This window comes from Heterodontus francisci, chromosome 18 (genome assembly GCF_036365525.1).
Source record: "Heterodontus francisci isolate sHetFra1 chromosome 18, sHetFra1.hap1, whole genome shotgun sequence".
NCBI classification, from domain to species: domain Eukaryota; kingdom Metazoa; phylum Chordata; class Chondrichthyes; order Heterodontiformes; family Heterodontidae; genus Heterodontus; species Heterodontus francisci.
In genome coordinates, this window is record NC_090388.1 from 5,726,309 (window position 1) to 5,743,716 (window position 17,408).

At 43.2% G+C, this 17,408-nt stretch overlaps 1 protein-coding gene across 7 annotated transcripts in view; it reads right to left on the bottom strand.

Moving 5' to 3' along the window:
- Positions 1-17,408, bottom strand: part of mybpc1 (myosin binding protein C1) — a 133,596-nt gene that overhangs the window by 72,073 nt on the left and 44,115 nt on the right. For all 7 annotated transcript variants that reach the window (XM_068050164.1, XM_068050163.1, XM_068050162.1 and 4 more), the window contains 4 exons: positions 15,483-15,631; positions 9,166-9,283; positions 6,121-6,169; positions 165-224 (listed from right to left, as the gene is read on the bottom strand). In XM_068050164.1, coding sequence (XP_067906265.1) covers positions 165-224; positions 6,121-6,169; positions 9,166-9,283; positions 15,483-15,631 — 376 coding nt within the window. The remainder of the gene's footprint in view (positions 1-164; positions 225-6,120; positions 6,170-9,165; positions 9,284-15,482; positions 15,632-17,408) is intronic.

The window sequence follows — 17,408 nt, forward strand, 5'->3', positions numbered from 1 at the left end:
ATGAAAATACAAAAACAATGCAATGGCACCCTGCCAGACTGAAAATTCAGCCCACAAATCCTTCTACTGCGTCCCACCATTCATCAAGATACAGAAGCAACAATTGCAAAAGATTAGCATTACCAACTAACATTTTATATTTCACTGACACTTGAATATCTTACCGGTGTTTTAGTAATCCACTGAAGTCAAGTTCGCCTGCGTCATCCTGACCCTCGCCACCACTTTTAACAGGGAAAGAAAAAGATTGAGGCTTTTAGGAATCCGGTCAAGGATAAATCATAAAAAGAATAAAATGTTCATTGACTTCCATCTGCTCCGTCACATTTCAGTTCATACCCAAGTTGAATTCGAAAGAGAAAATGAACCAGCAGATTCCCCAAATTAGCTTGCTTACCAGACTTCTTAAATTTCACACAATGTAAAAGTCACAAAATAAAAATGGCACATGGCCAATTTATGGTTCAAATTTAAATGAAATTTTAACTTAGCCCTGTTGATTTTCTAATCTATTAATGCGCTGCTCCCAAATCCATCCGAGTCTAAAGGTCGTCGGAATCCAGTCGCTTTCAATAAATGACTTTCCAACACATGAATGAAAGTATTTTTACCACATTATCCGCATTCCAGATGTTATGCCCGTTCAGATTTGCAGAATTAACACTAGCATGCACCTTTACAGAAATATGGAGCACCATAATCCTACAGCACCTAATAGTTCATGAACGTTCAGTGATATTCGTGGACTGTTTGTGAAAATGTTTTGAGGGGCTAATTCTTTCTGGAGATGTGATGGACTCCACATTTCAATCGTGGTTATCAAGGGTCCATGAATTGAGAAGATGTCTGATGATCAGGTAGGTAAATGTGTGAACCCATGAACTATTATGATCATTATGATGTCCATATGCAGATCACCCAAAGAAATTCATGACATTCTGATTGACGATCATGAATGATCATTGATCGATTCAAAGACACAACACCCTCAACAATGGAAGGATCTCGAGAAAAAACATATCTTAAAGCAATCAAGAACAGCAGTCAGCAAACTGGCCACAGCATCACACTGTGTCCCATGTGTTAACAGGTGGAGCATGGTAAGTGACCATAAGAGTGATGAGACAATGTTGCTTGTGCAATATTTACCCCAACATTTACCATAAAATCTGGTATATAAGTTACACCTCTTATTTCAGGGCTTTCCATAAATCAGGAGCAAGTGATGTACAAGAGCAGCATCTTGCCGAATGAGTGCAGGAGAGTTACTTAGAATCCAGACTTTATGGTAACTAAACTTTTTAAAAATTAGTAAGATTAGTCAACCAACCCACTTACTGACCAATAAAGATTTACGATCAGAAACGTACAAAGAACAACATTGTTTGAAGTCTAACTCACCAATACACAGTTTCAATGCACCCGTGCTCAATATAGCATTCAATAAACAAAGATTGGTTAGTGACAAGGCAGGCAGTGGAACCTTGTCACTTCAAGATTCAAGAGTCGAAAGGATTTGACCTGCTTACTGCAGCAACCAACAATTTCAGGTTAATCGCCACACGGTGCAGCTAAGAATTCATTCAGTTACACAGTGGTGGGGAGACCATTTTGAACACACAGACCCTTTTACCACCAATCCAGGGAAAGGCAAGACACAAGATGCTGGTGGAATTGTTAAGTAAACTGAAGATTACATATAAGATATATGTAGGTCTCTTTCATGCGATCCACGCAAAGATGAGGGATAAGGAGTTTCTCTCCTTCTCCAAGGATACCATAACAGAATGATGAAGGACCTCCTTACCTGACTGGTGCAGCCCTATGATTGAAAGAAGACAAAAATGATGAACATCTTAGAGATGAACTTGCAGGTCATGTAGGCTAGTAAAGAAATAAAGTTATTCAAAGGCCCTTAGATGCCTTCAGGCACCTGGGCAAGCAAGGCTAACCAAGATGCAGCCACTCATCAACCAACCAAGACCCACCCACCCACCAGCCAAAATCCACACAAATACTGTGTGAAATACTGGATGGGATACACATTGCAAGAGTGGAAGTATTAAAAGGTTTTCCATTTTTGAAAGTAGATAAATCGCCAGGCCTGGATGAAAGATACCCCAGGTTGTTAAAAGAAGCAAGGGAGGAAATTGTTGAACCTGAGGATTGGAAGACTACCAACATTGTACTGTTGTTTAAAAAGTGAGGAAGGGATAATCCGAGTAATTGGCCAGTTGGCTTAATATCAGTTGTGGGTAAATCATTGGAATTGATTCTGAGGGAGAGTATAAGCCTTCATTTAGAAAGGCATGGATTGGTTAAGGAAAGTCAGCATGGATTTGTTAAGGGAAGGTCACGTCTGACTAATGTGACTGAATTTTTTGAGGAGGTGACAAGTAGATTGTTGAGGGCAGTGTGGTGGATGTGATCTACATGGATTTTAGCAAAGCTTCTGACAAGGTTCCACATGCCAGGCTGGTCAAAAAAGTAAAAACCCTTGCAATTCAAGGGAAAGTGGCAAACTGGATCCAAAAGTGGCTTAGTGGCAGGAAGCAAAGGGTAACGGTTGACGGGTGTTTTTGCGATTTGAAGGCTGATACCAATGGGGTTCTGAGGGCTCAGTGCTCGGTCCCTACTTTTTTTCAAAAAAGGCTCAAATGTAGGGGGCATGATAAAGAAGTTTGCAGATGCTACAAAAATTGGCAATGTGGTTGAAAGTGAGAAGGAAAGCTTCAGATTCCAGCAAGATATAGATGGTCTGGTCAGTTGGGCAGAAAAGTGGAAAATGGAATTCAATCCAGAGAAGTGTGAGGTAACGCATTTTGGGTGGTACAAGAAGACACAGGAATACATAATAAATGGAAGGATACTGACTCATGTGGAAGAACAGAGGGACCTTGGAGTGTATGTCCACAGATCCTTAAAGGTCACAGGACAGGTCTATCAGGTGGTTAAAAGGCATATGGCATGCTTTCCTTTACGAGCTGAGGCTCCGAATATAAGGGAGGTTACGCTAGAACTGTATAGAACTAGTTAGATCACAGCTTGAGAACTGCATACAGTTTTGGTCACCACATTACAGGAAAGTTGTGATTGCACTGCAGAAAGTACAGAGGAGATTTACAACGATGTTGCCATGACTGGAAAATTTTAACTATGAGGAAAGATAGGCTGCGGTTGTTTTCCTTGCAACAGAGGAGGCTGAGGGGTGACTTAACTGAGGTATATAAAATTAAGGGGCTGTGTAGCAGAGGGGTCAAAAAACAGGGAGCATAGATTTAAAGGAATTGGTAGATTGATTAAAGGGGGAATGAGGTTAACGTTTTTTTCACCGAGAGGGTGGTAGGGTACTGGAGCTCACTGCCCGAAAGGATGGTAGAGGCAGAAACTTTCACCACATTTAAAAAGTACTTGGAGATCTACTTGAAGAGCTATGACCTAAAGGGCTATGGAACTCGTGCAGGAAGGTGGAATTAGGCTGTGTAGCTCTTTGTAGACGGGCATAGACACAATGGGCTGAATGGCCTTCTTCTGTGTCAGGAAATTTATATGATTTCTATGAAAACCAAAATCTACCCGACAGCCAAAATCCCTCCACCCAACAACCATCTCTCCGGATGCTTCCTGTAGATAGTTACTCATATCACTTCTACCCCTTCAGTTGCAGTCCTATATCTGGTTGCCTCTACTGCTTTAGTGGAAGAGACAGGCATTTCCTCATAGCTAGTTCCATGGTCTTATTGATTGAAAAGGATTCCTCATTTAACTTTCACTTGGTTCTTCATGAATCTTCTTGTTGAGCTTCACACCAAGATTGGTTGGCAATTTGTTTTCTATTTCCTGGTTCATCATGTTATTCCCTTTCTGAAGTATGGGAGCAATTTAGTTGGAGATGGGCAGTGACCCTCGAAATATTTGGATACTGCATGGGAACCCAAGATATATCTTCTAATTCAAATTCATTCATGCCACATGATAGATCCTTGATATATCTCTTGGTTTATTCAGTTGGAATTCCTTTGGGTACATCTAAGGATTAAGGCTTTCCGAATCATTTCCAATCCCATTTTGTCGAATTTTGACCTTAACAAATCTTAAGATTCTCCAACAAGATTACCGTTGCTTCTCTTTGTACGTTGAGGTACCAATACATCTTTTCCAAGCTGCAGTGCTGCTTCAGACACTTCTTAAGGTCTTGAGTCTACGTTTTAAGTGACTTACACTTCACCAGATACTACTTTCCAAAATGCCACACCCTCCAAAGTGGCATCCATTTGTGTAACAGCTGGGAGACTTCATTTCTGGACAAATTGCACCTGCTTCTCGTAGCAATAATCTCCATACTTCTGGATAAAGCAATAAGTCTGTATCCCTTTTGCAGAGGCCATCACTGCTGCTATAGGTGGATTTGAACCAATTAACTACAGAGCGACGTGTTCAGCTGTCATCTCTAGGGTTACTGCACAACTTCCAGCACCATGATGCCTTCAATGTGTTCTCTCCCTTCCCTAACAGGTTCCCAAACTGAGTGTTAGTGACTGATTCTCTAGAGCCAGGGCCAGTTAGGAGTGAAATCAGGAAGCACTTTTTCCACACAAAAGACAGCAGAAATCTGGAACTCTTTCCCTGAAAAAGCTGTAGTCAATTGAAATTTTCAAGATGGAGATTGATACATTATTGGGTATCAAGGAATAAGAACATAAGAACTGGGAGCAGGAGTAGACTATTCTGCCCCTCGAGCTTGCTCCACCATTCAATACGATCAGGGTTGATCTTCTGTCTCAATTCCACTTTTCCGCCCACTCCCCATATCCCTTGATTCCCTGAGAGATCAAAAATCTCTCTATCGCAGCCTTGAATATGCTCAACGATGCAGCACCCACAACCCACTGGGGTAGAGAATTCCAAAGATTCACAGGCCTCTGAGTGAAGAAATTTCTCCTCATCTGAGACTGTGCCCCCGTGTTCAGATTCCCCAGTTAGGAGAAACCAGCTCTCAGTGTCTCCCTCCAGGAAATCACATGGAATGATGATGGGTAAATAGAGTTGAGGTACAGATCAGCCACGATCTAAAAGAATGGTGGAACAGGCCTAAGGGGCTGAATGGCCTCCTCCTGCTCCTATGTGTTTTTACCAGACCTGGTACAGGAACTGTTGACTTTGCTCCCTCTTTTTTTCTGATAGGAGATGAAGAAACCTCAACACTAAGACACCTTGTCATCAGCAGATGTGCAACAACTACACTTACCACACCGAAACTCACATGCCAGTCAATCACTGGCCAAGATATACCAAACTCAAAAACTGCACATTAAAGTTGCTTTAAAGTTTACTGCCTCCAAGCATTAAACCTCTTAAAAAATGTTTCCTTACATCTGATTCACCAAGAAATACAAGATGCAATTTGATAACGCTGTGTAGCTCTTTGTAGACGGGCATAGACACAATGGGCTGAATGGCCTTTCTGCTGGAGCCCTGATTCATACAAAGGATAAACCTGGATGAAAAGTAGCTTGCAAGCTGTTGTCCTTGAGGGTTTTTATCTATTAGGAGAAACTGTCTCCACTGGCAGGAGGGTTGGTAACCAGAAAACACAGACTTAAAGTGATTGACAAAAAAAACACAGGCGACATGAGGAGAATTTCTTTTACACAACGAGTTGTGATCTGGAATGTGCTGCTTGGAAGGGCGGTGAAAGAAGATTCAATAGCAAGTTTCAAAAGAGAATTGGATAAATCCTCGAAAAATATATACAAAGTGGAACTCACTACCACATGGAGCGGTTGAGGCAAATAGATGCATTGAAGGGGAAGTTAGATCAATATCTGAGGGAGAAAGGAATAGAAGGATATGTTGATAGGGTGAGATGAAGTAAGGTGAGGGAAGGTTCATGTGAAGCATAAACACAGGCATAGACCAGTTTCTGCATTGGAAATTCGATGTAATTCTATGTAGACAAGGAAAAATTTGCAGAGCTTTGGGGAAAGAGCAGGGAGGGGTGCGGAAAATTTGAAAACCGGCTGATGACCTCCTTCTGTGCTGTACGATTTGGGCATTCAATGAATAAGGATTAGGGTGCAGGGAAAGCCTGGGTGCAAACAGATGTTTTATTGTAGTTACCTGCGTTTAAAGGCAGCACGAATATCAATCTGCTGAACCTCCGGGGCCTCTGCAAAGAGAATCCAAATGAGATGCTAAAATGTCACACAAGAAATTTTGTAAATTAATGAGGTGTGAGCAGTGACTCAGTGGGTAGCACTCTCCATCTCAGAGTTAGAAGCTCATGGGTTTAAGTCTCACTCTAGGGGCTGAAACACAAATCCAGGCTGACACGCCCAATGCAGTACTGAGGGAGCATTGTCGTGACAATGCTCAGTAAGACAGTAAACTGAGGCCCCCTCTGCCCTCTTCCTAAAAGATCTCACGGCACTATTTTGCAGAAGAGCAGGGCAGTTCTCCCCTGTGTCTTGGCCAATATTTATCCCTCAACAAAGATTACCAAAAAAAAAGTCCAGCCATTATCACATTGCTGTTTGTGGGATCTTGCTGTGCGCAAATTGGCTGCTGCATTTCGTACACTATAGGAGTGGCTGCATTTCAAAACTGCTTAATGACGGTGAAGCTTTTGGGACATCCTGAGATCGTGAAAGGTGCTATATAAATGCAAGTCCTTTCTATCTTCCAATTCTCCTTTACACTCCTTTAATGACAATTAACCTGTATGGAAATTTGAGCAGCTAAACAAAGTGGAGTGAGGTAGAGGGCGAGGAAGAAGGGGTGCCGGAGAAACAATCTGGTAGAAGGGCATCTCAAAGTTCCCATTAATATTCCTCTTTGCCCAAAGAAAATTGCTGCTAAATAATCTTTTGGGGCTGAGTTTGAGTGGCCACCAGTAGTCCTTTAAAGAGCTGCTGGTCAGGCCACTTAAAATCTGGTACCAATGGGAGGATCATGGGGAGCCTGCACTCCTCTCATTGGTGGACAGAAAGGATGAGGGAATCCAACAACCAGCATAGGACCCTGATTTATATGCCTGTTTTGTGTGGAAGTACTGGCTGCCCTCAGTACTGACTCTCCGACAGTGCAGCACTCCATCAGTACTGACCCTCCGACAGTGCAGCACTCCCTCAGTACTGACCCTCCAACCGTGCAGTGCTCCCTCAGTACTGACCCTCCGACAGTGCAGTGCTCCCTCAGTACTGACCCTCCGACAGTGCAGCACTCCCTCAGTACTGACCCTTTGACAGTGCAGCACTCCCTCAGTACTGACCCTTCGACAGTGCAGTGCTCCCTCAGTACTGACCCTCCGACAGTGCAGCACTCCCTCAGTACTGACCCTTTGACAGTGCAGCACTCCCTCAGTACTGACCCTTCGACAGTGCAGTGCTCCCTCAGTACTGCATGGGGCATGTCTGCCTAGATTTCTACGTTCAAGTCTCTGGAATGGGATTGAACCCACAACCTTCTGATGCAGAGGCGAGAGTCATACGCACTGAGTCAAGGATGATACAATAAATGCCACTTTAAACTGAAGCAAGAGTAAATTAAAGATATATTTAATTATGCCTTATAGTTAAATATTGCCATTTACATAGAGTACAATATCAATAGCCCACATATTTAATGTGGTCTGGAGTTTCTCTTAGGATTGCGGTTTGGACGAGGTGAAGTTACACTCAGGTTTCCGTGCAGTCATGAGCAGAAGCCGGAGCAGAAAAAGTCTGTTCAATGAACGCAATCAAGTGGCGTAATCGATTATAATCGATTGGTGAGTGGAACAGAACATTCTCCAACATTGCAAAGAGGGACAGGTTGACCTGGGAATGAGCTGTTCCTCAACTGACTGATTTAATTCTCTTGTTCTTACTTTTTAATTCTCTCTCTCTTTTATGGCTGATGGAAATGTAGAGCAACAGCTATAATTTTACACTCAGCTGGTTAAGTCAGATAATTGTGTCAGGAGTAACCGAGAGTATCACGGTGATGCCTCTTTCATATTGTGTATCGAGCACAGAGTTCGACATTCCACGGTCTGTTCTGGGTGATCACAGTCGCATGCTGGAGAGTTTTTGATTCTTCATTTGTTTATCAAGGACCCGCATCTGCCATGGTTTGTGCAGATAAAGGTCGATAGCTTTTTAGGGTTCTAAGGGAATTAAGGGATAAGCGGATAGTGTGGGAAGGTGGAGTTGAGGGAGAAGATCAGCCGGAATGTTGTTGAATGAAGCAGCAGGCTCGAAGGGCCGAATGGCCTCCTCCTGCTCCTATTTCTTACATTCCTATGGATGCGGTTAGGGTTGCTCATAAGCTTGGTGCAAGAGTGAAGGCAGGGATCTTCTGTGGCGGATCCTTGATAAGGGTTTTTCATGTGACCTCTTGTGAACTCCATTCAGCTTTCCAAGCTTCATTGGGGTTGAAGTCACATTGTTGAAGATTAAGTGCGTGGGTCTAAGAGGGTTGGCACGACTACAAGTGGTGTCGTGGTTCACTGTTGAGGTCTTGGTGGATGAGAAGACATTCATTTTCCTCGATTCACTGGATTTCCCTGAGGATTGCATCATGGTGAATAATGATTGGGGAGCAACGTGTGACAGCAAGAGCAGCCAAGCTGTTGGGGTTGACTTGAGGGTTCCAGTGATACAACACATTGCAGTGTTTAGCTGGACATTAACAAGTCAAATGTGGCTTCTTCTGGTCCATACTGGTGCATGGTACTCCACTACAGAGTACACACTTTTTAGTTGATTTCCATTAACTGCTTTGATCTGCGTTTGCTGCATAAGGCCTGTGATCAGCAGTCAATTGAAGCCCCATAGGTTCTGAGTGCAGCGTGAGGAACATCCCCAAATGGGCACAATTGGCAGAAATTCACCATTCAGACCTGGGGACATGGACAGTTCTATGGGAAGAAACTGCTTTGGATGAACTGGCTTTTGAATCAGCATAAAGGAACAGGGATACTCCCGTGTAAAATAGTCATGGCCCACAACTCACTTACTCTTGAAAATTCGTGATCTTTTGCACAGATATCACATGAAAGCTCCATGCCTGTGGCTCAAACATACCTTTGCATTCCTGAAATTATTGGTGCTCAAGACAATTTAAATATACAATGATTGAAACTTTAATTGAACAGAAAACCCTAGAGTAAAAAAAAACTCTCACCTGTGACTTCCAGGTCAAAAATACAACTGTCAAATTTGTCCTTCCATGTCACTTCACAGCGATAGTTTCCAGCATAATTCTCCTTTGCTTTAATAATGTGCATCTCAAAGGTGTGAATCTGCACAAAAAAGGAGCAATTTTCCTACAGTGAGAGTAACTTATGAGAAAAGACGGGAAAAGGTGAATCTACAAGGCCGGTGCATTGCTTCAAAGAAAAGCAGGAACTCACAGTTTAGTGTTGCCAAATCTCCAGGATTGCGCTGGAGTCTCCAGAGATTAAGGATTAAATATTAAAATCATAAGAACATTGAAAATTATGTGTTTTTCAATTTTTTTTTAACTCTTTAATTCGTAGTTATACAAATATTGAAGATGTTTGGGTTCAGGGGAGGGATGCATGGAAAGGCATTTTGACGGGACAGGGAGAAACTGTTCCCATGGGTGGAAGGATCGAGATCCTGAGGACATGGATTTAAGGTGATTGGCAAAGGAATCAAAGGCGACAAGAGGAAAAAAAGTTTTAGACAGCGAGTGATTAGGATCTGGAATGCACTGCCTGAGAGGCAGGTTCAATTGAGGCTTTTAAAAAAGAATTGGACAGGGAGTTCAGAATGAATCATACAATCATAGAATCATAGAATGGTTAGAGCACAGAAGGAGGCCATTTGGCCCATCGTGTCTGAGTCAGCTCCCTGCGAGAGCTACATAGCTAGTCCCATTCTGCTGCCGTTTCCCCGTAGCCCTGCAAATCTTTTCTCTTTGGATAATTATCCAATTCTTTGTTGAAATCCAGGATTGAATCTGCCTCCATCACTCTCTCAGGCAGTGCATTCCGGATCCGAACCACTTCCTGTCTAAAAATGTTTTTGCTCATGTCGCCTTCGATTCTTTTGTCAATTACCTTAAATCGGTTCCCCCAGGTTCTCAACCCTTCTACCAACAGGAACAGTTTCTCTCTACCTACTCTGTCCAGGCTCCTCATGATTTTTAATGCCTCTATCAAACACCTCTCAACTTTCTCTTCTTTAAGGAGAACAAACCCAGTTTCTCCAATCTATCCTTGTAACTGAAGTCCCACATCCCACGAACTATTCTCATGGGAGATCACATAATGAATGTTCTAGGAATATATCCAACCAGAGTTGACAACCCATCACAGTTCCATTTTTATGCAGAAATACACATCTTTTGGTGTTTTACGTCTGCACAATTCATCAACGATCTGAATCCATTGATACTAAATCTCAGCAACAAGAGGGTCAATCTATTTAAAATTGTTAAGAGAGGCAAGGAGAGATTACACAGAGTGCTGTTGGACCATGGAATGCTTCACCACAGAAAGCAGTTGAGGCAGAGACCACTGCAAGTTTGAAGGGAAAATTGGACAAATAGGTGAAGCAGAGGAAGCTGGAAGGTGAGGTAGTGGATTGCTTTAGCAAAGAGCCAAGACATGGACCAATTGTCCTCCTTGTGTGCTGCAAACTTCAATGGGTATATGTTCACAAGATCAAGTCAGTGATGTTTCTCTGAACACTTGGGAAGTTAATATATGGTCAGAAGGTTGCAAGTTGCTGAATCGAAAAATTTGAATTTGAAAAACTTCACCAGAATAATACTCTGGCTAATAGGGTTAAATTTATTTATTGATATAGCACTGAAACAGGCCCTTCGGCCCACTGAGTCTGTGCCAACCAACAACCACCCATTTATACTAATCCTACATTAACCCCATATTCTCTACCACATCCCCACAATTCTCCTACCACCTACCTACACTAGGGGCAATTTACCTATCAACCTGCAAATCTTTGGAGATGGGAAGAAACCAGAGCACCTCATGCAGACACAGGGAGAACTTGCAAATTCCACACAGGCAGTACCCAGAACTGAACCCGGGTCACTAGAGCTGTGAGGCTGCGGTGCTAACCACTGCGCCGCCGTGCCGCCCTAAATTATGAAGACAGGTTGCACAGACTAGCCTTGTATTCTCTTGAGTAAAGATTAAGAGGTGATCTAATTGGAGGTGTTTAAAATGATTAATAGAATTGAATCGGGTAGACAGACAGGAACTATTTTCTCTGATGGGGAAAGTCCAGAACAAGGGGGCATAATATTAAAATTATAACTAGGCATTCAGGGCTGATGTCTGGAAGCACTTCTTCATACAAAGGGTAGTGGAAATCTGGAACTCTCTCCCCCAAAAAGCTGTTGAGGTTGAGAGTCAATTGAAAATTTCGAAATTGAGATTGATAGTTTTTTTGGGTAAGAGTTATGGGATCAGACAGCTGGATGGAGTTAGAATACAGATCAGTCATGATCTAATTGAATGCTGGAACAGGCTCAAAAGGCTGAATGGCCTCCTCTTGTTCCTCTGTTGAGAGACTTAAATCGTGAGCAAGTGTGGCAAAACAGCAGACATTATTTTCAAAAATTGACACTTATAGGATGAAAACTGGAAAATGCTCTACAATATGTATAGAATTGATTTGTTACATGGTGGATAACACCAGGGCCACAGATAAGTCAAAAATAGCTCAGTATGTGTGCAATTCATCCCTTGGTCAAATAATTCCAAATGTCCTTTTATGGTCTGTCACCTCAACAGCTGAGAATAATACACAACAGCATGAGCCTGGCAAAGATTATTCAGAGAATAGAGAAGCGCCATAAATAGCTAAAGGTTCAACCTCTTGAAAACTGTGTTCTACAAATATGAAACACAATTAGAATCCATGGTGTCCCCACAAGAGGTATCTGCTTGGAATGGGCTGGAAGATAATTTATGATTTCACTTTGGCAGTCACGGAGGTGAGAGAATATCTTTGGTTCTCTGGCATCCACTGGGTTACAATAGAAACCGAGGGGCTGATATTACCAGTGATGGGACTGGGAGATTGTTGTGGAAAGTTGAAGTCTGATTACTTATTGTGGGAGAGCAGAATCTGGATCTACCCTGTTTAAATTCCGGCCCAAATTCCACTGGACGGAGAAAGGGAAAGAGTCATCTGTTCATGCACTTCTTACATCTTGGGAGAGTTCCCAAGATATCCTGGGAATTCCGCCACTAATGGCCTCATCAGGCTCAACTTGTGTCAGCAACCAGCAAGGATGAATCCCATTGAAAACCCTGAGACAAAAGGTATCAATCCCATAGGAGGATGGATTATCCTTAGGGACAAGGGGTAAATTATTTCACTCTGCCTTCCTGGCTTGGCTCAGTTACTCCATCTGTTGGCAGAATGGGGGCAGGATCCTCTGAAGCACCCTCTCCAGATTGTGATGGTGACCCCACCCCCATCTCTGTGATTTGGGATGGGCACTTGGGAGTTCCCTTCCCTTGATGCTGTCCTGTTGTGGGGCAGGGACCTGGGTGTTGCAGCTCCAGAGGAGATCAAGGCTGCACTCACACTACAACTGGAGCCTTGGTGCAGGGTAGTTCAAATGGAACTGGACCGGTAATCCAGAGACTTGGACTGCCCATCCAGAGAATGAGAGTTCAAATCCCTCCCAAGGCATTTGTGAGTTTGAATTCTCTGGTTCTCTGGTACTAGGGAAGGAAGCCAGTCATCATTACCTGCTCTAAACCTATACAATAATATGAAATAGGAGCAGGAGTAGGCCATTTGGCCCCTTGAGCTTGCTCTGCCATTCAGTAAGATCATGGTGGATCTTGCACCATCCCCGTATCCCTCGACTCCCCTGGTATCCAAAATACTGTGGATCTTGGTCTTGAATATACTCAACAACTGAGCATCCATAGCTCTCGGGGGTAGAGAATTCCAAACATTCACAACAATCTGATTGAAGAGATTTCTCCTCATATCAGTCCTAAATGGTCAACGCTTATTCTGAGGCTGTGCCCCTGTGTTCTAGATTCCCAAGCCAGGGGAAACATCCTGCCTCATCCACTCTGTCAAGGCCCTTGAGAATTTCATATGCTTCAATAAGATCACCTCTCATTCTTCTGAACTCTAGGGAATATAGTCTACTAAATATCTCCCTCATAGGACAATCCTCTCATCCCAGGAATTATTCTAGTGAACATTTGTTGCACTCCTTTTAAGGCAAGTATATCCTTTCTTGAGGAAGGAGACCAAACTGTATGCTGTGATCTCACCAAGGCCCTACATACACTGTGGGCGGCACAGTGGCGCAGTGGTTAGCATCGCAGCCTCACAGCGCCAGCGACCCGGGTTCAATTCTGGGTACTGCCTGTGTGGAGTTTGCAAGTTCTCCCTGTGTCTGCGTGGGTTTTCTCCGGGTGCTCCGGTTTCCTCCCACAAGCCAAAAGACTTGCAGGTTGGTAGGTAAATTGGCCATTATAAATTGTTCCTAGTATAGGTAGATGGTAGGGAAATATAGGGACAGGTGGGGATGTGGTAGGAATATGGGATTAGTGTAGGATTAGTATAAATGGGTGGTTGATGGTCGGCACAGACTCGGTGGGCCGAAGGGCCTGTTTCAGTGCTGTATCTCTAAACTAAACTAAACATAATAATAAGACTTTGTAACTCATCTATTGCAATCCCTTTGTCTTGGAGGCTAAGGTACTATTTGCTTTCCTAATTGCTTGCTTTCGATGATTGTTATACAAGAACACCCAGATCCCTCTGAATACCAACTTTTCCCAGTCTCTCACCTTTTATAAAATATTCTGCTTTTCTAATTTTCCTACCCAAGTGGATGCCTTCACATTTCTCAACATTATATTCCATCTGCCACCTTCTTGCCCAATCACTTAGCCTGTTTAAATCCTGTTGCAGCCACTTTGAGCCTTCCTCACAGCTTACATTCCCAACTGACTTTATTTTGGTGGCGAATTTAGATACATTACAGTCAGTCCCCTCCTCTACGTCAGATTGTTGTAGATTGTAAATAGCTGAGGCCCAAGCACTAATCATTGTGGTACCCCACTTGTTATATCCTGCCAACCTGAAAATATCCCGTTTATTCCTAATCTCTGTTTTCTGTCCATTAACCATTCCTCAATCCATGCTAATATATTACCCCACAATCCCATAAGGCCTAATTTTGTGTAATATTCTTATGTGTCGTACCTTATGGAATGCTTTTTGAAAATCCAAATACACCACATCCACTGGTTCCCCCTTAACTACCCTACTGGTTATAATGTAAAAATATTTTAACAGATTTGGCAAACATAAAACCGTGTTGACTCAGCCCAATCATATCATGATTCTCTAAGTGTCCTGTTATCATGTCCCTATTAACAGATTCTAGCATTTAGTCTAATACTGATGTCAAGCTAACTGGTCAATAGTTTCCTGTTTTCTCTCTCCCTCATTTCTTGAATAGCAAGCTTACATTTGCTACCTTGAAATCCATGGGGGCCATTCCAGAATCTAGGGAATTCTGGAAGATCAAAACCAGGACTCCAGTCCCACACCAACATGGTTAACTATTAACTGCCCTCCGAAGTGGCCTCGCGAGCCAATCAGCTCAGGGCAACTAGGGATGGGCAATAAATGCTGGTCTTGCCTGTGACATACCTGTCCCGAGAATGAATACAAAAACAAGACCTGCGAGCTGTGACTGCCTGAATTACCGTAATCAGCTCCCAGGCTTCTCGATGAGAGACTTAATACATAAAACCAGCCCTGACTGAGTGCTCAACCTCACTCTGGGAGAACGCAGAGCAAGACTACCTCCAGGATCTGGCCCCTAGTCTGGATTGCATCTGAAACTTTCACTCCCAAACCACAGTTTGTAGTTTAATTGTGGCCCAAAACTCATTGATGCCATCTTCCTTTCCACTAACGGGGACTTGCATTTATATAGCACCTTTCATGGTATCCCAAATAGTTTTACAGCCACTAAAGTACTTTATGAAGTGTAGTTAATTTGTGCACAGCAAGCACCCTCAAACAGCAATGTGATAATCTGTTTTAGTCATGTTAGTTGAAGGATAAATATTGGCCAGAACACGAGTGAGAACTCTCCAGTTCTTCTTCAGAACAGTGTTTTAGGATCCTTAAAGTCACCTGAAAGGGCAAATGGAGCCTCAGTTTTACCTCTCAGCGTCAGTGTAGCATTCCCCTATTGTGCACTGGGAGTGTCACTCTAGATTTTGTGCTCAAGTCTCTGGAATGGGACTTGAATCGACGTGGCCTTCTGCCACAGAGAGTGCTAACCACTGAGCCACGGCTGACGCTGAAACTGCAAGCTTACCTCTGGAAGTTTTAGAGTCCGTGGTGTGGACTGTTTGCTAGATCAGCTAAAGTCAGCAAGCAAGAGATTGATGAGAGGGTAACTAAAAAAAAGCAGGAAAACATTTCAGAAAAATGTGTGTTTCTTACCCTGGTGTTTCTGTCAAAGGATTCCTTCAGCTGCAGGTGTTTTCCTGCCTTGCTTGCGAGGTCCAGCCATTTCCCCTTGAACCACTTGCAATTTGGCTTTCGCAGTAGGTCCTTGGCTTCAATCTTTGCCACGAAAGTGATGTCCTCACCTTTAAAGAGGGCATTAGCAGCCTGGAGTTACAGAGGGCAAATTTGGAGCAGGAGGTTTTCTACATGGTAGTTCAAGGTAACATCGTCAGTGATGAGCTCTTCAATGACTGAACTGGGCGATGCAGTCAGTAGCTGAGCAACAAAAACCAGAAAGGTCCCAGACTCCATTCCCAGCCTAAGCTGAGTTAGCTCACCTCGTCTCGGGTGGTAGTAAGGGGCAGCTATGGTTCACTTCAGTGCCTTTGGGTTAAGAAGGGGAGGATTGGCCAGGGTTCCCTCTCATAGATGAATGGACATTGGGTGAAGGTAGGGGCAGGTGTTGCTGTGATGCCCTCCACTGCTCTATATATTTATGCAGAACCTCGCTAACTAGACTCATCTGAGTAATGGACACTTGGGCAAAGTATCAAAGAGGATAACACATTGGACAATTCTGGGAGGGTATATCATTGGCAATTCAGGAAAGGTGCAATGAAGATTCCTGGGATGGCGGATTGGCCTACGAGGAGAGATTGAGGAGACCGGGCCTGTATTCTCTGGAGTTTAGAAGAATGAGAGGTTGAAACATACAAAATTCTTACAGGGCTCGACAGGATAGATGGAGGAAGGATGTGTCTCTGGCTGGGGGGGTCTAGAACCAGGGGACACAGTCTCAGAATAAGGGGTAGGCCATTTAGGACTGAGATGAGGAGGTATTTCTTCACTCAGAGGGTGGTGAATCTTTGGAATTCTCTACCCCAGAGAGCTGTAGAAGTTCAGTCATCAAGTATATTCAAGACACAGATTGATAGATTTCTAAATATTAAAGATATCAAGGGATACGGGGATAGTGCAGGAAAATGGCATTGAGGTAGAAGATCAGCCATGATTTAGTTGAATGGCGGAGCAGGCTCGAGGGGCTGAATGGCCTACTCCTGCTCCTATTTCCTATGTTGCTATGTAAGGGGAAACACAGAACAAGATGACAATCATAAAAATAGAGCAAAAGACCATTTAAGATTGAACTAAAGAAGCATTTTTTCACCCCTGAGGGTAGTGGAAATCTGGAATCCTTTCCTCTGAAAGGCTGTGCATGTTGGGGGTCAACTGGAGTTTTCAAGACAGAGGCTAACAGAGCTTTAATAGGTAAGGATCTTAAGGGATATGGAGCAAAGATGGGTAAATGGTGTTGAGGTACAGATCAACCACGATCTAATTGAATGGAAGTGAAGAATTGAGGGGATGAACCAGCCTCCTCCTGTTATTATGAACCACTCGGGTCTAGGGACCACAATGAGAAATTATAAGAAGATTGCATGGCTTGTGGGTGGGGTGGTGAATGTATATATTGTGATGCACAAGGCATCACAGTTGTGTGGGACACGCTGAATGCACCAGAGGGTCTTTACGTGTCTGTCATTGATCATACCTTTGTGTGTAAGTCAGTATGGGATCTGAATGTATAAAAATCTAGCAGCTTACCAGGACAACTGACATTATAACTGATTCGAGTAAAAATTCTAATATACAAGAGATAGAAGGAATCATTGAGTAGAAAAATACAGAAATCTGATGATAGATGAACAAAAATAGGATGATCTCATGAGCCATGTTTGTGGTCAAGATACCTTGACATTGGAAGGGGTACAGCACAGCTGAACCAGAATGATACTGGGGCTTAATGGACAGAAAAGAAAGTGCAGAAAATGACAGAAATACACAGCATTGGGAAAAAGCAAAGCAACTTAGCCTTTCGGATGGAGTCCCCTTGTCAAATCCTTCAGGGTACAGGCCCCC